The sequence below is a fragment of the Pagrus pagrus genome, assembly GCF_965226575.1.
Source record: "Pagrus pagrus genome assembly, chromosome: 21".
Lineage (NCBI taxonomy): Eukaryota > Metazoa > Chordata > Actinopteri > Spariformes > Sparidae > Pagrus > Pagrus pagrus.
In genome coordinates, this window is record NC_140208.1 from 17,504,691 (window position 1) to 17,530,493 (window position 25,803).

General features: G+C 41.2%; 1 protein-coding gene across 1 annotated transcript in view; it reads right to left on the reverse strand.

Annotated features, from left to right (window-relative positions):
- Window positions 1–747: 747 nt before the first annotated feature.
- snx29 (sorting nexin 29) overlaps window positions 748–25,803 on the reverse strand; it is a 145,959-nt gene continuing 120,903 nt past the window's right edge. Inside the window, exons 20-21 of the mRNA XM_084342164.1 lie at window positions 14,351–14,490; window positions 748–5,355 (exon numbers count right to left, since the gene is read on the reverse strand). Of these exons, the coding sequence (XP_084198290.1) occupies window positions 5,229–5,355; window positions 14,351–14,490 (267 nt within the window). The 3' untranslated portion in view covers window positions 748–5,228. The remainder of the gene's footprint in view (window positions 5,356–14,350; window positions 14,491–25,803) is intronic.

Here is a 25,803-nt window from a genome sequence, read left to right on the forward strand (position 1 = left end):
GTGTTCTAAAATGCCACAGCCAAACCAGGCTGCCCTAATCCAGTCTATTAAAACAACGGAAACATTGCCGCAGATGTGTTGTGTCAGCGCTCTGGGTACTTGGCTTGCATGCAGCCAGTTGTGTTAGTGTGTGTGTGTATGCGTAATGTACTACTATTGCCAAAAGCAACCATCCACGTCCTAAATGGGCTTGTAACCAATTTTCTGGTCAATGGACAATGAGCTATTTGAACATCCTCGCCATTCTTCTCTCTGCCGACCTGGTGCTGCATACCCAGAGCGGGTAAAAAAAAAACCTAAAAAAAACGTGGCAGTCTTCCCCAAATTGGCTGGGTGGGTTGAATGAAAGCTCAGAGACTGCTTAGTGGAGCGGTGAAGGTTAAAGAACCATTTGACAAACAGAACAGATGTAGGAGGGCCGCAGATGCTCGGAAAGATGGATTTCACATTATCTATCCATCCATTTATGCACACAGCTCATATGCAGAATATAATGCAGGCGCTGATGTGTTCATCTCTCCATATAAACACGTGCACCTACCTTATGTATTCAAATGAGACTGTACACACCTATTGTATGTTCCTACACACGCATGAATGCATAAACGTACGCTGACATGAATCGACAGCGAAAAGCTTACTGTTGCAGCAGGATTGTGCGACGACCTTTTGCCCTCATCCACAGATACGAACAACAAGGTTAACAATGGCAGCACAGACACAGAGGCGTTGGTATTCTGTACACGCTGTACTTTATTGTTGAGCCCCTCGTTACTGTGATACTGACAGATAAGGCCTGACTGCTGACTAAGGCAAGGACAGAAAAGTATGCAAGAACAGACATTGTATACTGCAAGAGAACACTTTGGCTGCGTCTCAATAAACTAAACCCGCTTCCTTTGCTTATCGTCGCTCTGATTGCAGCCTCAAAGTACAGTGAGATTCAATTCATCCAGCGTATGGTGCTTTCTGAGGGAAGGAGATGAAGCCATTTAAAAGAGCTTGTGATCATAATGTGAAAACCTCTTTACCCCAAGATAGAGCAGTAAACCTGCATGGCCGCCAGGAACTCTCTGCACAGCGCTGGCCTCTTGTTTACTGTTATGCTTGTTTTTATCAGCCGTGTTTCCATCCAAGGAACTTTGTGTCCCAGGAACTACTTTTTCGAATACTAAAAGGTTTGATCGGCGTGTTTTTCTCTGCATTCCCACCACAGAGATTAGGCAAATTGGTCTGCTGAAATATGAAACGGCGACATGGTTTTTACAATGGTCATTTTTGAGCGCGACAAAAAAAACCAACACGATCCGGACTCCATCTGCCGCACACTTTCTTCTGTTACTACAAGTTGATCTGTCAGAGCACAATTAATGGCTGCTGCTGGTTGAAAATGGCTGAAATAAAATTTCTAAAATTTAGACCCTGGTCCCTTGCGGTGGAAAGAGTTTCTCCAAAGGTTCTGAGTCCCTGGGGAAAGTTGCTGTGGTGGAAACACGGCTGCTGGCTTGCACTTGTGTAATCTCAACAGCACCTGAGTGTTATTTTTTAGCATTCAGAGCTTCAAACCATAGAAGAAACCTCATTTTGATTTTAGCGAAACAATCCTGATCAGAAACAGAAAGTTTCAGCTTCTCTGTAAAGTTTTCAGTTCATTTCAATTTCATTGTAACTCACCAAAATAAAAAAAAAGTATTATATGCATTTCCTTCCAAATAAAACATTTGCAAAGCTCATTATTTTCAAGGTGCAATATGTAAGAACGTGGGTTGATTCAAAACTAATCTAAAATATAATTATCAACAGAATGTGAGGGAATAACAGTTTTGATGTGATGACTTCTCTGTATTCTGTTGAAATGCATGTTTAGCATGCTAACCAGCTAGCCCTGGCCCATTCTGGTCCAAAGATCCTTTGCGAGTAAGCAGTTAGTGGCCAAGTTTTACATATTGCACCTTTAATCTTTGAAGGGCATACTATGCGGGATTTGTGGGTTGCTGCTTGTAAACACACCATTCAAAGATGAAAAATAGTTGATGACTCCAATCTTTCTCAAGAATCACACAAAAATGTCCCGAACACAACACAAATACTAATAAAAGTAAAGGCAGGGTCTCTGCAGTTACAAACACCGCCACATACTTCTAGTGATGGTTGCGTAGAATTATATTTGTATGAGCCTTTACAAATCCTGCATACTATACCTTTAAACCCCTTCATTGTCTACATCCATGTTTGCTAGCTAGCAGGCCTCTTCTCCACTCTTTGCACGTTACCTCCACCCAGCAGACCAACATGAAACAAGCAACAAGAGAGTGTAGAATGAGTCCCGTGTGCTCGTGAATCACAGAATCAAAATGGTGACCCACACATACAAACATTGCTCCATGGCGCTACAAGTGGTCAAAAACTCCAATGTGCATAATTACAGTACATTACCAATACACTATGGATAATTGTGCAGGGATGTTAGACCCACCAGTGGTCCCAGAGACACACTGACCCCAAGCTTGGTTGTAAAAGAGACGTCTATGAAAAGGCTGTTGGTTATAATGGAGAGACTACTGTATGTTCTTCAGCGGTACAGGATTCGGTAAGATGCCGTGGGCTGATTAAAATGCATTCAAGGCAGTGCTACACTTAAAATATCCCCAACTCTGCTGTTTTACTGCATCACAGCAGTGGAGTGTGTTATAAAAAGAACAAAAGAAATCCATGTTGATACTATATGGTGTTTCCTTTCCGATTCATTTTTTTAATAGACAGATCACCACGTGTTGACCTCAGACGTATTCTCATTAAAAAAAACCTTTATTTGACAGCATCCCTGTGAGAATCCCCTAACAAGTGTGCGGTGTTCACCAGTAGTCGGATACTTGTGAGGGTCACTTCTGTGTAAGAATAACAACTTAATTAAAAACCACATGCCTTGTTTGTTTGTTCGCCTCCCCTAATAGACGGTGAACAGTGTTTACCGTTCTGCGAGCCGACCCTTTGATTCGTTTTTTCCAAAACCCTTCCGACACAATCGCTCCTCGTTTGAACATAGTCTCTGACTACTCTTGGGTAAACCATACATATGCATGAGCTTCTGTTTTACACACACTTGATGCTCAGCAGCCCTTTCCGTGCACTCTAACAAGCAGCTCTTCTTCAAGTGTTTAGTCGTCGTTAAAACATTCATTTGCAACATAACGCTGCATTAAATCCTGCTAAGACACATTAGTTAAACAATCTTTAAACATTGAGTTTTTCAGTACAGCCAGTCGACCTCTGATGAAGACCCTTGTTCACAGGATATAGTAGAAACACAGCTCACCCATCTATTTGAATGGTTAACTTGTTTGTTTCCTTCTTTCTGCTCAAAGAAACACATCACAGCAGGTATTTGAATCTGACCTAAGACGTGGATATGAGGAATATATTTTTTTTGTGAGGAAACAGCTAAAATGTATGCTTATATATGACCTTTTCAATTAGGGACCGTCCAAAAATTATTAGTGGGGAGGGGAGGTTAAAAAAAAAAAGGGGCAGGGTGATGTATTCTATCTTTTTGCTGAAAGGAGGGTTGACAGAGACTTTATAAAAGACCCTTTTATAAATGGTATTTTATATTTCAGCATTTCCTTGTGAGATAATAAAAAACAAAAAACAAAAAATAAACAACTCGTATAAATGTATTTGTATTGTAAAACAGTGGAGCTTGAAAACTGAAATTTGTTATGTTTGGGGGTTTAAAGTAGACATATCATAATCATTTTCAGGTTCATAATTTTATTTTGGGTTACTGCTAGAATAGGTTTACATGCTCTAATGCTCAAAAGACACATCAGTTTTCTCATACTGTCCAGTCCTGCAGCTCTGTATTCGCCCTCTGTCTGCAATGCTTTGTTTTAGCTCCTGTCTCTTTAAGCCCCCCTGAATACCTGCTCTGATTGGTCAGCTCCCACATGCCTGATCCAGCACCAACAACAACAGAGCAGCTGTGCTAAATTACTTTGTACATGCCAAACTAGCCGATAGGCACTAAATATTCAAATGTGTGACATGGCAACGTAGCATGATGTCACAAAGTCACAGAATTAAAGGGTTAGGGTTAGACTACTGACGAGGCATTTCAGGAGCATTGTTTTCTGTGGGAGAGAGGAGTTTCTGTTGGTGTGGACTTTAAACTTTTAAGATTGTTTACAGTACATGGGTCTCCTTTAAATGTGACTTCAATTCCTCAAACTTTGCCTCTTTTATTTGCTAATGGTGAAAACGAGTCGTACTAACTCAGCACTGTATTTTGAGATATTGGGAAAGGTTTTCTACTACTGTAAGTGAGGAGGATGGATCCAAAGAAAATGTAAATTTTGCTGGGGAGAGTCTTGCCTTTTCAAAAAAGTGAAAAATAAGATTCAACCCTTCTCTCCACCCCAATAATTTTCATACAGTCCCTAAGAGATTTTGGTTTTATCACTGGAGCTTAACCCTAATCCTCTAATATGATCATTATACGGAATTTAAAAAGATATTCTGATAATGATTGCATCCCTGGTGATATTGAGATATGTTACACTTCCTGCAGATAATCTGTAATAATGGTAATAATATAACAGAAGTAGGAAAAAGGAATGCTCGTTGCCTGGTGGTCCACGCCAGAGATTGTCGTCGTCTAAAATGCAATGGCACAATGACGCTGACACATTAGCTGAAAAACATTGTTCATTCCCCATGAGGACACTTTAATCTGCACCCTCTTTACCTCTCTACACACCTGTCCCAGAGCAGGAAAGCAGCTACAAAACACTGTAGGCACTGTGACCATGATACACTGTCACTACAAAACTGAGTAGAGTAAGAAAAAAAAAAAAACACGTGCCCATCATCTCATTGTGTTTGAGAGTAGAGCGGTCCAGGCTAGTTCATGTGCAGTTTACAGAGAGTCTTTTGGTCTCTCGGTGAGGTAAGAGGTGCTGTATGACTGGGTCCATCGATAGGCGGCCTCGGGGGAGTCATTCATCCTTTACTCAATGAACAGAAACATTTACATATCTCCTGGAGAGGCCTACGACGTGAACGCATCCATCTCCCCTCCTCAGCTGAGGCATTGTTTCTGTAAGGCTTTGAAGGTCCATCAGATGCCCTTAATGTCATCACACACTGTGAGCCAGTCTGCCACGTTCCAGTCTAAGTTGTCCTTACAGTTGCCTCTACAGTGAGAAATTAATAGTCCAAAGGCTCTGGGGTTAAAGATCGCCACTCTGGGGTTCAGGTCTGGCCTCCTGGTTGCGGTTGCGGCCCAGTCTGGGGAACCGGGATGAAGTTTTGGACCTGGGGGTCTTGGCTCCTCCATCGTTGGCCTGGGGTGTGTCTCTAGATGAGAGGAGACAGCAGGAAGGAGAAGTCAAGAGACATGGATGTTAAATGAACATCTGGTGAATTTTATTACCAAGTTTATTATTCCAATAAACCACTGATGCTGCATCTGGAGATTTAAATGCATCATTTCCCCTCTGCCAGAGGACTTTTTCCTAGCAAAACCCGACATTAGTCAAAAAAAAGCAAGCAGAGACACTTTCATGAACCAAATAAGCTGAATCTCAATTATTCGACATTAATTGCTGATAGAGAGAAGCAACATGGAAATGCCTCTAACAGACTGTAGCCTCCCTTTTGATTTGCTGCATGTGAAATGGACTTTGGCATTAGAAATAAAGCTATGTTACTAGTTGTTGTTGTTGTTTTACATTCGAAGCTTCTAATGAGGTTTTCAAATGAATCTACGTATGTCTTTCATCATAGTTCATTACATGATCACATTAAATAGAAAGTAACAACCTTCAAACAAAATCTTCATTTGAAATAAAGTGATTCATTGGATTAAATTAGCAATTGAATTAACTTTCTTTAATGAATACAACCAAACTGGTGATTTCTTCTCTATCTATGGTCAATATGCAGTTGCAGAGACATAATGCTTTTTTGTAAAGACTTCATGATTTGCTATATTAGCGTTAGAGCCGAGATACACTTCTTGTTATTGTGCTTATATAAATGGTGCTTTTAGATGCTGCTAGCCCCGCCCCCCTTTAGTACGAGTGTGTGCCTCCCTTTGTGTGCTGCAGGGAGGAGAGCGAACTCTTCTTTTGACTGCAAAGAAAATGCTGTTTTTGAGAGGCTAAACACAAACAGAGATGGATTGAAACAGAATATTTCATCAGATGTTGTGCATTCAGGAATTGATTACATCGTTCTTTTTTTCAATAAATTCTGGCTCTTGGTTTCACAACACTCTGGGGTTATTGGAAATCTTTGGATTTATCTGCAACTGTGCAGAAATACCAGGTTTAAACAGAATGAATTAGCATGTGAAAAGAAATAATAAAACAAATAAACTGGGCAGCATTTAAATGTTGATTTAGAAGTGAATGCCAAAGTTATGAATGAAACTCTGAAGCATCAAACTATTCAGTACAGTCCTAGTGGGTAGTGAGTGAGTTTGCAGGCCAATGTTTGTAGCTTCTGTTGGAGAAGCTACAAACAGATTGTTTCATTCAATTACTGTATATGTATGTGTATATATGTGTATGTGTATATGTGGGTGTATGGATGTATGTGTGTGTATGTATATATATATATATAATTTTTATCTAGACAAAGGGGTGAGAGCTAACAAGCTATACTTCTTCTCACTCCTTTTCGAATATGTCATTTGCTTAGTAGCAATCAGGAAACCTTGTACTATTTGCATATTCGAAATAAAATAATAATAATAAAATAAAATAAAAATAATTCTGTTGCTTTTCTCTTAATTTCTTTTCTTTTAGGTTTTGGAAAGGCTAAAACAAGACACCACTGTCAAACTCTTTAAATGATGAGTATCATGACTGAGTACAGTCCACATCGTGACAGGCATCATTTTCACTTTAATGTAGTCATAAGGGATTAATCTTTCAGTTTAGCTGTTGTTATGTTTTGTTTTTTTCATCATCTAAAAACCTAATCACTTCTGCCCTCGCCACCGGAAGCCATTATTTGTGACAGCAGGAACCAAATTATAGTAATTTCGGATCTTATGATGATGTTAAGGCTCCTTATTACCCGGGAGGAAATAAGCTCGGCCACTTGATGACATCATCGCCTTAGTTACCCTGCCGACCGTCTTCACTACACATGAACCCCTGATCCCTCGTCTTATCTGATAGCGATGAGGATGAATGAGAGGCACTTGTCAAAGGCAGGAAATGAAAAGCAGGGACCGAACGCCTGGAGTTAAATGCTTTCTCGTCGGAGACTTCTGAAGCATTTCATCCCCAAGACAGTGACCTCTCACCTGCTGCCTGTGATGCTCCAGTGATTCTGTAATAGGAGTGGTGAGTTCAAGTGCTTCTTCGACGAAGGGATTTTCAATAAATATTCAAAACAGCAAAAAGGCAGAGGGCATTTCTCTGTTGATGTCCGACTGGCCTCTTTAATTACACACCCCAGCTGCTACAGAGCTGTGATTAAGGTTATCTGGGACATCTGGGTGGTCCTGCGTTAGGAGTTTGATTCCCATTCGGACAACACGTGCTAAAAATAAACGCACTCGTGGTGAGGTGCTGTTGCTGAAATTGTCACTGTGAGCCATATGCTTGTATGTGAGGCAGCAGGGCCTAAAAAAGCAGCACAGTGCCAGGGCTGAGAGGCTCTGTCGTGTTAAAGTAGGCCGAGACACGGAATAGACAGTTGCAGCGTGGCCCTGTAAGCGCAAGTTGAGATTCAAACTTAGGTATGAAAAATGTATGGCTGCTAAGCGTCCCTGTCGTAACCATCAAGATCAAACAGCGCGGAGGGGACGGTGTGACCGGCCAATCTGAGAACAGCCTGAACTTTGTTAATATTTCCAGCGTTATTCCTTTTTCCCTTTGGCACAGAGTGTACATTTAGCGGTGGCTCAAGTACCACTTAGTCCCATATCTCCACAGCACCAGGCAAGCTCAATCAAGTCCAGTCACACAACTTGGAATTTGACCGAGCTTAGCCAAACAGCGATGCGATGGGGAGTAAAATCAGCAAAAATCACACTAAATTGGGAGCAGCATGCAGAGCTGAGACTGCATGCCATCTCATTTATTCATATCAATCTGGCTAAAGTAGCTAAATGTGCTAAATTAATTAGGCTTATAGATTTTTTTTCTCTGACTCTCAGCATGTGCTTGTCCCCCATTTGGACATGATATTGACTTGTGCAGCATAATAACTTTCCCAGGCACTGTTGGAATATTAATAATGTGACTGCAAAGTAGGATAATTAGAGTAAACGGGTACAGAAAAACAAGCACGCATTAAATTGATTGTCTGACAGCAAAATGCCTGGGACAGCGAACAGAACAGTCTGATTATATCTACGCTTCCATTCTCTCTCTCTCACAACCTACCATACACGGACCTCTATACTTATGAGGACCCTCATTGACATAATGCATTCTCGAGCCCCTTACCTTCACCTTACAACACATCTAATCACCTAACCCTATCTTAAACCTATTTCTAGCCTAACTATAAAAAGCAAGACTTATCCTTTTTTGAGGAACAACCAAAATGTCCACACTTTGCAAAAATGTCCTCACTATGTTGGTTAAAAACCAACATGCATGTGTACAGGTAGGCACAAATGAATTGTCCCAGGTCATTCTGACATCATGCGGCCTCAAACTGCTCTCGACAGTGAGACAAAGCAACGCTTTTTTCTGAGGTGACAGGTCAGTAAGGCCATAACCCAGACTGAGCGTGTGTGTACTTTGTGTTCTGTGTAAACCATTCAACTGTTGCAGCCCAGCTGCATACTAAGTGGTGGCAAATCTAGGGAGAGTTTTGACCATGCTCTTTCCCGCTATTCTAGATAAGTGAGGAAAATTGTAGCAAGGTCCAAAGAAGTGAAGAGAGCGTGAAGAGGCACAAAGCGACCTGTACGTATCAGTGTGTTAGCCATCGAGCACTAACATCGTCAAACTAGCTGCTAACCCACAGGTTCGTCTAGTGAATTAGTTATGAGAAAGACGCTTCTCACCTCACTATGGACTCCAAACCCTTGAGCGAATGCATTAAACATTTAAGGTGAAAAGAGACTAGATCTGTGAAGAACTTCTTTTTCAAACTCTCAGATTCAAGTTTGACATCCTAAGTTGACCTCAGCAATTTAAACCAACAGAAAATGATAATAAATGGAAAACAGTGGGGCACCCCTACATCAAGAGACTCCTGGAGACTTACAGGATTTACAGAATCTGCATTATATCTGCCAAATGCATATCAATGAGACAGATGCTGTATTTTCATTTGAATGTTTATATTTAGTATTTGTGAAGGAATAAGAAAATCATCACTACACTGTTGTGTGGGCCCCATGGTGGCTTCAGGGGCCCTACGCAACCGCATAATATGCATATAGCAAATTACAGGCCTGCATGCTGATCTTTAACAGGCATTATATTGACCATGTATAGAGTCTGTATTTAGGCTGACGGTGAGATCATTAGTTTTCACCCAAAAAATTGACAAGGGATCATCAACATAATTCAAATCCATTTTGAAGGGCATATGAAGAGCTGTTGAATTAGAGGTTGAGATATTTTTCTGAACAAGTGAATATTTTGACTTGATGGTGGTGCAGAAAGGCCAGGCAGTCACTAGGGTGACTTCGCATTGGATCTACTGACTGACACAGCCATCGTTACCAGCCATTCTGCTAGCATCGCTGATAACAATTACAAAAAATACTCACAAACCAGTTTTACAAATCAATCCCAACCCTATACCCTACTATACTGAACACTCCTCCATTTCTCCTGGGAGCAGTTACTTGATCCTCTGAAAACACAAGAAGTCATCCACTTTATCTTTGATCTCGTCTGTAAGGGATCAGTGCGATCAAATACCAACGTCTGGTGTCAGCGCCTTTGTCAAACTACTGCACAAGTAAGTCAAAGCAGTGGGAACCCTTTTTTTTTTTGAATGACTCAACTTCAAGCTGACATTTTTCTCTGACTTTGTAACAGGATATTTGTCACTGAAAAGTACATAATAATTCATGACACTGCCAGTTACTACATCCTATTTTCATCAGGCGAATAGGTCAGTGCAGCATCATTAAGGGGTTTTGAGATCCATCTGGTGTTTGAGCACCGAGCGCCCCAGCGGGAGATCTTGAGTGCTGAAACCCAATTTGTCATCCCCCTCTTTCTTTTGTCTCCTCCTCAGACAGGCTTTCTCTCCCTCCATTTTCTGCCGTCTCCTTCACTTCATCTTTCTTAGTAATCTGCTTCCTGTCATTTTCTATCTACGCTGGCCTCGAATTCTCTCAATGCACCAGAACATCTGTCATCTCTTGTTTGAGTCTCACCACCCTCATGAGGGCTTTGCCATTGTGTCACAAATCTGCCAGCAACAAAGTATGGTGACATCATGGAGATCCAGAGGATAATTAGCTAGCAATACTACCTTATCTGTGGGCACAGATTAAATTGGGAATGTTCACGGTAAAAGTGAACATTCTGTGAAAGAACATATGATGTTTAGTCCATTAATGTCCATTTATACGGTGGAAATGAGCTGTGGATATGAACAATATGCTGAATTTACCACGTTAGCCGTTAATTTCTGCGCCCTCAATGTTAAATTTTTTACTAATTGGATCAGTCACGGTTGTTACGTGATCAACTAACGTATGGTTTCCATTTAGGGCCAAACAGTATTCTCGCTTACTTCAGCATCCTCTCCACGTACGTTCCCTCCCCCCTCATCAACTTAATGAGCAGACTAATCAGGCTTTCAACCGAAGATGTTAGACCAGCGCAGGTTTGATCACGCCAACTGAGCAGGCAGTTACGGAATCTGGATTAGACAGTAACATCATGTTAACCCATTAAACATCATGACAACACCGGCTAGAAACTAGAGAGTACTGTATGCCTTAGCACACACATGAGACAGGTTTATTATGGTATGCTGATCGGTGTTGATCCAATGTCGGCTGCAATTCCATCGACTCGTGGTGGTGAGAATTCCAGTGTCAGCACAGATCACAGCAGGCCGAGACAGACCTGCGTATGCAAGTAAAAGTCATTTACTATCAACTCTCTGTCAGCCGTCACCATAAAGTTTCATCAAACTCTGACAGGTTTGCAGGCTCTGTGCAACACGTTATGCTCAAGATGTTGCTGTGCAAACTTGTTAACTTGATGTACGGATCAACTTTCTCCGCAGGTTGCTGTGGTTGTTTCTCTGTTGCATCATCTCCCCTTCAGTGCTAACCTTTTCCTGAGGAGCTCTGGCACATAACATCAGCTTTTGTGAAAGAAAAGAGTTTGGCCAGCATCTCCTTTTGTTTTGCTGTGTACTGACGGTTAACCTGCTGTGTTCCTTGGATAAAACTCAGAAGTAATTGGTACATAAGCAGGATTCAGACTCCCCAAAACACAAAGTAATTGTAACAATATTCAGTGCTGGAGGAACAGAGGAAAGTGATGTCAAGAAGTTTCAAACAGACTTTGCTGCACGGCAATATTTCATGCCATTCAAAGACGTGCAATTGAAATGTTTCTATTTCAGCTCCGAGATATGAGAAAGACAGATAGGATTATTAGGCCTCTCAGAGCAGACTAAATAATGAGCAGTCTGTGGAGGTTTTCATTGGGTCAATGTTGTCTGCTGCCTTCAGAGACTAACCTCTCAATTTTAATTGTTCTATTCTTAAGTACAATATGGAAAATATGTATATACATATATATATATACACTCACACACACACACACACACACACACACACACACACACATATCTATATATATATATATATATATATATAGATATAGATATATAGATATAGATATTTAAATAATTGCAATGATGCTTCCCTGGTTTGGTGCCACTATTTCCTATTCATATTTCAATTCAACCTCAGCAAAGTTCCACCTTCCTTCAACATGAACAATGGTCTAATCAGCCAAAAAACAAAAACACAGTGTGGGTGTGCAGGGTCTTTAAATGCCTCCACGACTGTTGATCTAATCACGGACAACTGGCCACACATTTGTCAATCTGTCAAAAATAGCATTTCTAAAGTTCCCTGATAATCCCAGACTGTCTTTGTATAGAATACATGTCTCTATTCCAGTGATGTTGCAAAAAATCCACTGATCATTGGGAAACCAGAGCCATTATGAAAGGTGATACGTTCCCATCTTAGGTTGCTTTCATGTCTGTAGTTGGTCTGGTCTAAGAAACAGAAAGATACTTTTTTTTGGCATTCAGGTCTGGTTTCATGTTCAAACTGACTTATTACAAAAGAACCAAACGTCATATAGTTGGACAGGCGATTCATTCATTGGACAGTTTTGGTGCTGCCATCCTGCACCATCAGTGCTACATGAACCTGCAGGGAGTTTTAATTCCTGTGTCTGACGGCCAGTGATGGTAAGTACATTTACTCAGAATGAGGGAGTGCACCATTATCTGTATCTGTACTCAGAATGGGCGGGGCTTAAAGCTGAAGTGTGTGGGACTAACAGGAAGTTGTTATTTTAAGCCTGAAATTGATATGGGTTGATCAGAGGTTGCTATATTTTCTGTTCATCAGAAAACTATTTACAGCACAGCCTCCGAATTGATATTCAGATCAATGTTTTTGATCACACAAGTGAGAACTATTTATAGAACAAGTTTTTTATAAACATGAACGAATGGACTTCAGTCAGCTGCCCAATGAGGATTTCCTTTATCACAACACAAGTACAGATACTGACACAATTTACTCCGATGAAACACGCACTTGTAAAAAGTGAATTATCTACATAGGATATTCGTTTTAGCCGAGCACTGCTCTACCTTATCTACTACTGAGATTAAGTACAATTCTGAGGTGCTTGTACTGTACTTCCATTTTATGCTACAAACTCCATTACATTAATATAATACATGTGATTGAGATATAGGTCATTTTGCATGATTAGTACTTTTACTTTTGTTAGTTTGGAGTATATTTTCGGGCTAGTAATCATTTGTTCACTGTGGTATTGCTGTATCTACTTAAGCAGTACTTCTCTCGTCACTGCTGACAGCAGGTCATGCTGCACTTTAAGGCAGCTAATGAGTTAACTGATCTCTCATTAACTCATGAAGGAATTATTGATAACAAGCATAATTAGGTAAGACTGCAACTGGACCTCATATGCCATAATTAATGTAGAGTAGGTAGAAATAGGATATAGCATACGGTATACATGGAGTGGACAGAAGAACAGCACACCTCTGTTTAAATTCTCTGCCTCCTGATGTATCTGGGAAAATCTCTGCAATCCCATGCTGATGTGCAAACATGTTACCATGGTTACGAAATGATCTTGTATAATTATTTAGATCTTGAAGTTTGTCCTGGGAATTCATTATAAAATAACATCACACAGTGCAGTGAAAAATGCTCCGATCACATAAAAAAATCTGCACATGGTGGCTTTAAACGAGACCACAAAGTGAAGGGCCTGTGTTTATGTCATTTAGGTTGTTGTTGTTGTTGCCTTAGCCCGATGACTCAGATGTCTCCAGAGAGGAAATGACATTCCAGTCAGACAGCGCGTCGGGTCACGTTCGCTGATGATCGCAGTAAGTGGAAACTGATGTGAGTATTGACAGGAAATGACTGGAATATCTCATTTTCAGATGTAGCCTGGTTGGTAGGTGGGTAGCTGAGGCATCATGCACTTTCACACTTGCTAGTCTGAGACTGTGTGAATGTGTTTATGTGAGAGAACATATACGCTGTATGTGTGAATATGTGTATAAGTGTAAAACGCAGGGAGACAGTGAAGTTTGTTTACAAGGGATTTGGATTTCCAGTGACATTAATCCTCTCTTTTTGTATCCTGTAACAACCACTAGCACAACAGCCCTGGCAGCTGATACTTTCTGTAAATCTTGTTGATTTAATTAGTATAATACATACAAACTACTGCCAAAAACTGGACAGTTTAGGTGTTATGTGAGCATACAAAGGGATTTCTGCAATGGTAAAACGCAGCTCTACATTTTTTTAAAGAGGTAAATAAAGAGGAGTCCAAATATTTGAGTTGCCGTGGACAAAAAACACAACGAAAAAACGCCATCTGATGCTATCACGAACAATTTCCTGATTTCTCTCCTCATGTTCCCTGACTTTTCCTCTTTGGACTCCTCCACTCAAATCTCATCATTCTTTCACAGACAGGAGTCCTGCACCTGCACACATGTGTTGGCATCTTCTGCCTGAGTCTCTCACACCCACGCACGCATCGACACACAAAGGCTTAAGTGCTGTATCGAACAGGCTTGTATGTGTCATGTGTCCACTTACAGACAGAAAGGCAGCAGAGACAGCAGGGTCTCTTTGGTGGGGCGGGCTGTGAACTCCGGCAGTGTCTGGATCAGTTTGTTCATCACCATGCGAAGGTAGCCCTGCAGCTGCTTCCTCCTCTCCTCCACAAACTTGGCATCCTGCAGACAGAGAGAGGGACAGAGACAAACAGAGCGCGGAAGGAGAGAAGAACAAGTCAGTTCTGGATAAAATGGTGTTTGGAAAAGCTGAGGTTAAAGCTGCAACATGCAACTTTTTATCACACTAAAGTAAATCAATGGGATGTATTAAAGCAGCTACAATCAATATTGATTTTTCAGCAATGGATCGCATGACTTTATGTAATGTGTAATGTGATCGGGTTAGAAAGAACTGGCGCCCAATCTGTAGTTCCCCTCAGCTAGATGGAGCTTTATAGCCTCTTTAAGCAGACTGTTTTAGTTTTCCAGCTAACAACTTTCCAGATTTTCAGATGCAACAGTTAGCTGTTTAGAGGGAAAAAAGCACTAAAAAGCAACCATATGTTACGTTAAGAAACAGTGACAAGCTGGTGAACACAAGGGAGCAACATTTTTCCCTCGGGAGTTGGTGGAGACTGAACAATAAAGACAGCAAATATTGTGAATAAATGCTAAAAGTGTTTGCTGGATTGTTTGTCGAAAAGTTTGCCATATTCACTTCAAAGGTGACAATATGTCAGCGTTGTGTTCACAGCACTGTCCCTAAGTGGCCAAAATTCCGCTATTGTAGTTCTTATAATTCTGATTTATTGCAACCTGTGTCTCACAGATGTAGTTTCAGCCATTGTTTCTATCCGCTGTTCTAACACTGAACTCACAAAAGTCATTGCTGAGACCCAGGGACATAGCGACAGTGCTATAAGAAACACGAGCAATCAAACTGGCTGTAAACCAGCAGTAAAGCCAAATCATATAAACCTGTTTTATGAGGTACAATTGAAAGTGAACAAACCTGAAATGTCAAAAATAATCCCAAACATTGTGTGCACAAACACAAGTGATCAGAGCGGAAGGTCTGCACTATGATGGATGTTTATAACAGGCTGTCTGGGTAGTAGTTTTACAATTCTGTTTTAACTTGGTAAGTACAATTGTTTTTTCAACTAATTACTAAAAACTACGCAAATAGGATAGAACTTGGTGGAAAAAAACACTTGTTCTTTTAATTCTATCTCTTTGCAATGTTCAACAACTCTAATTTTGTTGATATTGATTCTTTTATGGTTGTACAATATTGATTGTGGGCGGGATGAATAAACTGGGTTGCAGACATCTAAGTTAGAACTGTAGCAGTCACATGTAGAACCATTAATGATGGCAGAAAGCATGACATAACTAAAGACCAGCAAAGTAATATACAGTATATCAATTATATTAAGTAGACAGACAATTTCTTCAATGGCCGTATATATGCTGCTTCTGTCAGCCGCAGGCCAAATGATGTTTCAAGTTACTTCATCAAGAAGGACATTTATGAAGGTGTAGGTTGTCCAGCGCAGAGGGAGGATGGTGGGTCTTACAAACACATGCTGCCTCGAGGCAACAAGTTGCAAATTGTGGCTTTAAGACCTGTGAATGGTTATGTCTTGTTACTGTGCTACGATCAAATCCTGCATAGGTGTGCCCTGTGATTTGTCTTCATACGGCATGTTTGCAGTTAAAACCAACACTTGCTGCAAATGACAGGGCCTCCAAATCCTGTGTATCCCATGACGAGCGATGCTCCACACAAAAAACATGCGTTCTCGAGGATTTACACACCTCAATATTTGTGTTTATTTTGTCATTTGGTTGCTGATGTTGGACAAAAAAAAATCATCCATTTGAGCTTTTAGTTTTCCCCCGCTGAGCGACTCTGGAAGCAGAGGCACAAAGCCACATGGCCGGTGTTAGCATGGCTAATCGGTGTCCAGCCAGGCTCAGAACAAAGGCTGGGCAATGTTCCGTTTTACTCTCCGGTGCTTGGGACTGGAACAAACAGCTGCTGTAGGAGGCCAAGGTTTTTCTTTTTTTGCAACTACTGCTTCCTCTTTTCTAAAATCCCAGCCCCCAAGTGGATTTAGTTGATTTTTAAAAAAAAACAAATGTGATTCTTTCGACAAGAATGAACTCTGAATAGGGCTAAATGACTGCAGAACAAGCATCAATTGGAAGAAGACAAATGAAGGGACACAATTTAATATATACTGCATGTAGTAAACATGATGTTAAAACATAAGCCACAATTAAAGCACTGGTAACCCAAGGCTGTTGTTGGTTCAAATTCATTAATCAAGGGTGCAATGAAATTATTGCTAGTTTGTTAATTGCTCATATATGACGCCCAAAGGGATTTCTCACATTTGTTTTCAACAAGCCGCTTACCCAGGGGCAGTGACATTTACACTTGTACTACCAGAAATGCTTTTGAAAAAATGACGAAATTAAAGATTGCTCTACCTCTAATTTGAAAATTGGCTTGCAGTAAGGCAGACAATAATATCCATAACAGATATAAAAGAGATAAAACACAACAACAAGCACTATGAAAAACATTGGTCATTGGTAGGTTGGAATTACAGTGTACAGTGTCTGCAACATTACATTCAGAGCTCATTAGTTTTGCTTTCATTAATAAAAAAAAACAAAACAAAACATACATTTGTCATTATAACTAATAACAACTCAGAGAAAAGTTGCCATGTGTCTGGTGTAGGTGGCTTTACAGACGAGTGCAAAGATTGATTTTTTACTTGCAACAAGGAAACGATCCCTCACTGGCTTCCCATCAGTGAATACAGCCAAAAGCTGCCGACAACTGGGATGAAACCCAGGTTTCTGCAGTAATGGCCAAGAATTCCAGCCCTACCAGGTGATAGGTGTGAGTCAAGAGTTTACTTTCTGAAAAGAAAAATAATCCACAACTCTCCGAATGTTGTAAGCACACTCCTGTGTCACGAAAAGTTTTGTGAGCACTGACACACCTAAACTTTACAAAATGTAAGTTCATCTAACACTATTCATTAAACTTTTACGTGTGTTGTTGTACCCTCATGCTGAATCAGTAACTAGGATGACCCGGTATCCAAATAAAGCTGTGGAAAGGTGGCGAGAAAGAATTTCAATATCTCCAAAAATTCAATTTACAGAGGCATATCAGCCGCCTTTGGCTGCATACTTATGGTACAGTATATTCTCCGAACCTACCAAAAAGTTGGTATAAGATATGCAGGTAGGAGTGGCCAGAGAGAACTTTTAAAACGGGGGGGGGGGGTAGATAAGAGGTTCACTGTCCCCCCTTGTAGTGGATAAGTGTGTAAGTTTAGGGCAGTATGAGTGGATAACTAAACTCTGCTGCGTGCAGGGTAAAATAGACACGGCCGGGCCACGTAAATCTGATGTGTCAGATTAGGCTGTGCATGCCAGCGTGGGTTTCAAGCTATGTCGACACAATAAGGGACACCCCGACTGCTTTCATGGATGTCAGAGCAGTAATAACACTAATGGACATCATGACACATTCATCTTCTCGTGGCGACAGAGAGGAGGGCTGAAGAGGCCAGGTGCTGTCTCTTGTTTGCAGAGAGGAAGGAGAGGGCAGAGCAGAAACTACTGTGGCACACTGATGCAGGTACAAGGCTGATTCTGTCCTCTTACATCTGTCTGCTACATCCAGCTATATCAACACTGCTCTTTCCTAGTTTCCTCCCCCTCCCTGTACCTGCGCATGAGCAAGGCTCTGCAAGATAAGACATTTCTACATGCACGCTTATCTGCAACGTATGTTTGCCTTGCCGTTACGTGCATGAAATGTACCTCTATGGGAAGATAAATGCTCATGCACTGTAATGGAAGAAAGAGAGACTGTATGTACAGTGTGTATACATGCACACCCACACATACATAAATACAGTAAATATGCATGCCACAGCTAAATGTCACTTCCCAGAGAGTACAGATAAGCAGGAGATGGGAGCCGTCAACGGAAGAGAAGCGTAAAGTAGTCATATAAGCATCAGGGTCTCCACAACTGCTCAGTGAATTTGCTGCCAGCTTCACACCATTGAATTCTTGGGGAGAGAAAAAAAAAACACACCAAATAGTACATCTGAAGAACTAAATGTTGCCTGGCAACAAAAAACACTTTCAGAAGTAAAAGTATCTGCACCCCACGGTAGCAACCACTTTCTTTTTTCTTCCAACAGAAAATCAATGCTTTTGACAGAGACTTCGATCCTGCTTGAAATTCTAAAATTAAAGTATGTTTACAGTGATACATATTCCTGTTGTGGGTGTCTGGTTTTATTTCTTTACAGAGAGCGAGAGACAGGAGTGGTTCAGGGATGCCATGTAATGGAAGTCCCGGGCTAAAAAAGCTGGTTGCATAATGAACTGCTGTATTGGCAAGTCAACACTTATAACAAGCAGACTGCAAGCAAACACTGTGTGCATGTATCTCTGGCCCTTGGGTGTTTCAAGGAAAACAAAAGCTTTATTAGCTTCACATATGAAGCAAATATAAAAAAACAGAATCTCCCCAGTCTCCACACTAAACAGGAACATCAACCTGAGCGCTGATTTGATCCTGTGGTACACTTGAATTAAATGAGAGTGGACAGCGTTGGTACACGCTGGCAACTAAACAAGGTCAACGCTTTCCACCAAGTCAGCCCACACTGGACCACAGAGAGGCTGAACGGACTGTTCTCTCAGCGCCGCCTTTAAACAAGGCACCGCAGCGCGGGTCCGGGCCATGCATAAAACATCACAGGCAATTCAGGAATGCTCATACAAGACCTCTGCAACATCTCTTTGTCATAATTAAAAGCGTAAAACATGTATATTGCATAATATGTGAACACAACATACTAAGCCTGGTTAATAATTCACTCTGTAGTTTCTGATTAATTAATCAGGGAAGCCTTGGCGCTCCTCTCTCCCTCTCTCTCTCTCTGTTTGTATGTGCAGATGGGGCGCCTGCCGAGGGCAAATGGTAGTTGTGTAAGTGCCAGTTTTTTCTGCGATCATTACCTTTCAGGACTTTATATAACTATATAATGTAACTAATCACAATCATCAAAGGTGTGAAGTATAACAAACTCAATCAAAACAAATGTCTGGCATTGAGGGAAGCATCAATTAATGATTTTAATCATTGTTTTCATCTTGTCTTAAGTAAATGTCATCCTGTATGTCACCATCCTGTCACCCAGTATGCATTTCTTACTTGTAGGCATTAACATTATTTTAGTCAAGCATACAGTATGATTGGCTGATCAATTGAGCAGTCCGATCCGGGGAGCGAGAGGAATGATCACATATTCCAGTGTCAACTAACATTAACATTGATTTATTGGCTGAGAGCCAATCATTTGTAAAAGAGCAACTTGTTGTTCTTACATTTCTGTAGTTTTTGTATTGATTAAACAAACAGATTAAAGTGTTAATTAGTGCACTTTAAATGTGCTGACAGGTGGATTTTCTTCGCATTGGACAGAGCCAGGCAAGCTGTTTTGCACATTTTCTGGTCTTTGCTCCAAGCTAAGCTAGATGGCTACAAGCTGTTGACTAACAGATAGGAGAGTTAATGATCCTCTCATATAACTCTTTGACAGAAGGTGAATAAGCATATTTCTCTAAATGTGGACCTAAAAAATATCATCTTACAGGCAACACGCTAAATCAGACCCTATGGTCAACAGTGGAAATGTATTGATGATAGTCAGACCGGTGACATAAGTCTATTCGACCAAAGCTTGCTCTCCGGGAAATTCATGGTCTGGTGTTACCAGGTCAACATGTACCGATATCTGATGTGGCCCCTGAAATTATGTGACACCAGCACAGCAACAGCTCTGAAGATGGCCTCAAAAGCCAACAAATAGGTTGCATACAAGTTCAATCACTACTAGGTTGTTGGATGGTACAGTAATATTGTTGCTGGGATGGGGCTCTGTTGGAGCGAGGGGGGGGGGTATGATGCTCATTTGTATTATTTCTATCCACCTATGCTTCTGATTTTGTACACTATCTATAAAACTCAATAAAAAGACTTGGAGCAAAAAAAAAAGCCAACAAATAGATCCTTAAATGGCGGGGCCTTGGGAGAAACACCCTGAAGCTTCCAATAAAATCCAAACAGTATAAGATGAGGCTTGAGCTCAGACACACTTCACCCTTCTGTCCACAACACCAAGGCCCAAGTTCTAGTGCTACTCGTAAGTGGAACACGATGCAGACAGTAGACAAGCCAGTCAACCGGCTGAAACACCAGGAGATTGTTGGATTCCTGCAGCCAGGCAGCGATGGTAAAGATGTGGTCCAAAGCCACAGAAAATGAAACACACAGAGACATTGTGATCTCGGAAGTTGGAAGAGGAAAGCTACAAAATCAGAGCTGTGAGGCAACAGCAACAAGGGAGATGGGCAGCCTGGGAGGCTGTGATGAACAGGACCGTTACATGGGTGGATATGTGGTGGATGCCCAAAGCAGTAGAGACAGGTAAATACAAGTACAGCTACCCTCTAAACCACAGAGACGCAGTATGTAGCTCAACACAGACACACATTTGTCGTGGGTTGCCGTGGTAGCCCTTGCTGCTACCAAGTAGGAACAAAACAATGCAGCTCAGCGGCTTGGTGGGGCTGCATTTGCAGGCAGATAATGTGCAAAAATTATCTGCAGAGTGACTGTGTGGTCACTAAGAAATGAGAAAAATAGCATTCAGACTGAAGATTTCTTTAAGATTTTGTCTTTAAATGTGTGGCTTCTTAGAGAAGAAAACCACCATGTCTCCATTTGCAGCCTTGAAAATAAAAGCGGAGAGACAAAAGCCTCACAAGAAAATGAAGCGATTTTTATCAAAGCCTAAAGCGGGCGAGTGACTTGAAAGAGCAGGATGGGAGACAGTGATACAAGTGGGCAAATGAGAGAAATTGATATTGAGGGAGGCGAACAAAAACGAATCACAAACGCCTTTGGACATAAGCCATAAAATGTGGATGAGGTGCGGCCAGTGAGAAAATCTGACAGTCAGACTCTGGGGTCTGAAAACAACACAGCTTTGATGTAATCATTCTGCCCCCTCTCTGTCTCTGTGTTAGCATCAGGAGGGATTTGACAGGCGCGACTTGGGAACATTTAGCCTGTATGCCTGGCCAGGCCCCTGACAAATCAGCTGGTTAAGAGCTGTCTTGGGGAGTATGTGTGCGACTGTATGTGTGTAAAACATTCATCTGTATTGTTGGGTTACACAGCTGGACAGTCTCGCCTAAAGCACTTGGATACACAGAGAGGGAGAGTCTCATTAGCTCATTAGCAGGACTGAGAGACACAGATGCACAAATGAGTCACAGAGGCACGGTCCTGATGGTGACAGGGACCACAGTTAACACTGTCAGGGGTCAGCTCTGCCACTGGCTGTGGTGACATAAGCCAATTTACTTCTAAACGTAATTAATCCAAATGATGATTCCTTCAACGGTATTTACATGACTGCTACTAATACTAGCTTAAGGTGTTTGGTTTACAAACACCACAGTCAGCGGTGTTAATGAAGGTTTCTGCTACACGATGGACGGCCTTCACTAAAGACACTAAAAGGATGAGTCAGACTCAATTTACATTGCAGCTTTTGATCCGCTGAATCTTTTTAAATGAAATGGTTTGCTCTGATACCATGCGTTAGTTCTAGGGGTGTTGTGATACACTCAGCTCATGAAATGATACACGATATTGGGTTCACGAGGCGAGACAATATCCTAACAAATGATGAAATATGTGACTGGAAAAATAGTCTTTTATTCCATCAAAAGTCACACATTTTTAAACAATGCAGGTCCATTTTGAAATGTTTTAACTTGTGAAATAAAATAAATAACAAAGTTTTTTTTAGTCTGTGGAAGTTGAGATGCAAAGGCATTTGTCAGCGTAGTCTGGCCTTTCAGGGTTTTATTTACAGGCGCGGTTTATATCAGTGTACGGCACTATTTTCTCGTTCGTGTCTTGTCTGTTACTCCGACGCCGTATATTGTTTCCACCGGGTACCCAACATGCTGCCACACAAATGATTTACAAGTGTATAAATTTCGAGTTCAACGTCCGACTCCGTCATGCTGGCTGCTGTTCTGTCTGTTATGTACTGATACTGCAAGACCGCTTTTCACCTCGGCGATAATATTGTCACGTTTTAATATTGCGACAACTTGTGGCAGGAGATCTCGTCACACCAGTTAGTCCTGCATCTATCCTGCAGATAAATCAGTATCATGACTCTCAACTGTTCACTATACAATTCCAGACTGCACTTAACACATATATACACGTATATATTAAAAAATGTTATAATGGAGCTTCTTTTCCCAACTGTAATCACAGTTTTCATATTTTTCACATTCTTTTGCTTTATTGCTCAAGGTGAAGTCGAGGTAACATCAATCAAAGCTGTGTATCACTCAGATCTCATAAAGCAGAAGAACCGTTATGTATCAGTGTTCAGAGATATACACTTAAAATGCTTCAAAGAGACAAAAAGTTCTTTGCTCAAAGAAAAAGAAACATCTTTCAAGTGATTAACTCCTTCTTATGGCTCAATCACTCAAGTGCTCCTGCGATCTATTAAAGAAAAATAGCCGATCAGCAGCTAGGGTGGGAAGGGGTCAGACCAATCCAGTTGCTGATTGGTGTTGCACTCCAAAGCGGCCCGGTCATTACTGTTGGGCCAAATTTCATTGAAAAGTTGATGTTTTGTAGATTATAACCCCTATATCTGTCAGGTTTAGCAAAAACTGACAAAGACACACAAGACACACAGAGGCAGGCTGGTAAATGAACACAAAGCAAGCTTTAATGCTGATAACCAACATCCGAAAAGCAAGCGACAAAAAGGCAACCTCAAGAATCCAACACAACTGAAGAGTTGTACGAAAACTGAGAACAAACAGACGCAGGATGAAAGCGGGATTGATGTGGGGAAACAGACGAACCAACAAAGAGCGAGGGAACAACACAGGCTTAAATACACAGGGAGTGATTAAGTAATGAGACACAGGTGTACACAGAAATATGGTGGGGAAACAGACAAAGAGAGTAAAACATTACACGTGAGGAGAAACTTTGAAGAAAAAACAGAAAATCACAAAACGAAAAACCCAAACCATGACAACATCATAATGGCATCGATGATATCTTCAACAAATGCCTGGTTCTTCTGGATCTCTTCGACAGATTTATTTTTTTTTTGCAGGAGCGCTCAAAATTGAAATCCTTTATATAGATGACAGTGTTAAATGCAGAGGAGGGGTGCCACCGCAGTATGGCACCTTGTGGCACTAAATATGGCAGCTTGTCTGCTTCCACCTACAACCCAAATGTAGGATCCAATTTTATGGAAAAAAAAAAAAAACTCATTTGGCATCTTCTAAAATCTGTCTGACTCCAAACTGGCTAAAATAAGGTGTCAGTGTAAACTCCAACAGTAGCAGGATAAACATGGACAAAGCAACTCCAATTCTCCACTTCAGCGCAAGTCTGGAGAACATTTGTTTTAAATGTCGCTAAGTTTCATGTCAGTACAGCATGACCTGGAAACTGTCGGCGATGGATTCAGGCAACTAAAATACAAAATTCAGTAAAATAAGGCAAATTTTCCTGATAGAACATTGCCATCATTACAAAATAAAAGGCGACAATACAACGGGGGGAAAGTCATGACGTTCACCGAAGGTTCAAAAACGTCCCTGACAGGAAACATGTTGAGCATGTTAGGTAAAATTCATGTCTTGCCTGATGTAACATGTGATTCATGTACAGTGTTCTGGAGCTAAGCGCACATCCGGTTTACAGCTCAGTGATTCACCTGATTCTCCCTTCCTGTGTTGAGTCCTGACGGCAACAAAGGCAGGAGATTGGCTTAACGGTCCAATCACAGGGCACTGGCATGTGTGACGAGTGAGTCAAGTGTTCGCATAGATAATCTCGCAAAAGCGTGTGTGTTTGTGCAGGTTAGCATTAGCATGTGATAGGTGTGTGCACAACGTTTTCCCATAAGATTCCTCATGACTTAAATCCACAGCAGAGCAGATGCTCTTTGATGACTACAGCTGTGTTTCTCTCCGAGTTGTCAATCATGTTGGGAAGTGTGTATGTGTGTGTGTGTATAATGATGAAACTGAGAGAGTCCTTGGCAGGTAATACTGTTAGTAAGGGATGTGTGTGCACACGTTTCCCCTGCTACCTGATCTCTACTGACAGTTTGTGTGTTTCATCCTTACGGCAGAGCAGATATTCACGGTGCTGTTAAAAGGCTTCTGAAGGCCTCCTCCTCTCACATCGCACCAGGTAACCGATTCCCAACGTTAACATTTCTCCATCATTAAGGCCCTGTGTGTGTTTAATGCATGTGTATGTGCGTATCAGAGTCAGCTTTGGATTTGCAAAACTCTGTGTCACTTTGTAATGGATGAAAGTGGGAAAGAGGCAGAAAAACAGATAGTAGTAAGAGACGGGGATGAGAATCTTTACGGAGCGGAAGGCAAAAACAGAAACAGATGGACTGGGAAAGGAGATGAAACACAACAACACCTTTTATCAACACAGGTGTTGTCACAGTCCTCGACTACATTTTTGGAGAAGCTGTCAGCTGAGGCTGGAAGCAAATAAATCCATTACAATCAAACATCATCACTTATTGAGTTCTTTCTGTGCATTTGTAACTTTTGGAGGACACTACAGTGACTGTGCCTTTTAATGTTTGACTGATGCATTACTGTATGCCTGAAGAAATATTTAATAATCATTCAAAACAGAGAACTAATTATGCAGTATTTCCAAAATCACTGCATGAGGAACTTATGAAAACCTCAAACCCTGAGGTCACCTGGTGTAGCTTCTGACCGTGTCAGTCTGGACCTAATCCACTGATCAGGATTCGATGGTTTAACCTGCACAGTAAAGTACGAAAACTTCCACTAAGGCAAGAACAAGATTACTAACAAGCATATGTTAATGTGCCATCATAAAGGAGACCCGTTATGCTGTTTGTTATATAGGTTCTTGTGTTCATGTAAAAGGTCTTGAAAGTATGCCCGAACGGGTGCTCCTTTCTCCCATAGGAAACACAGCTCCTGAAACGCCTCGTCAGTTATTCCATGACTTTGTGACATCACACTAATGCTGTGTTCAGATCCAACCATGAAGAAAATATTCCCGTTGCATTACTTGCTTGAGTTTGATCGCGGGGTAACACATTTTTAACTGCATGTACTCCAATTAAAATAACCATCAGTATGAACCCAAAACGAAAACATTTCTCTGTGGTCTGACTGCACTAAAAGCATCAGAAGGACGCAGAAATAACAACATCATAATGCCATCTTGTAAAAAACCTGAATTCATGCTTCATCAGGTCTGTCGGCCAGACGACAAGCAAACAACCTTCAAAATGCTTGTTCCCT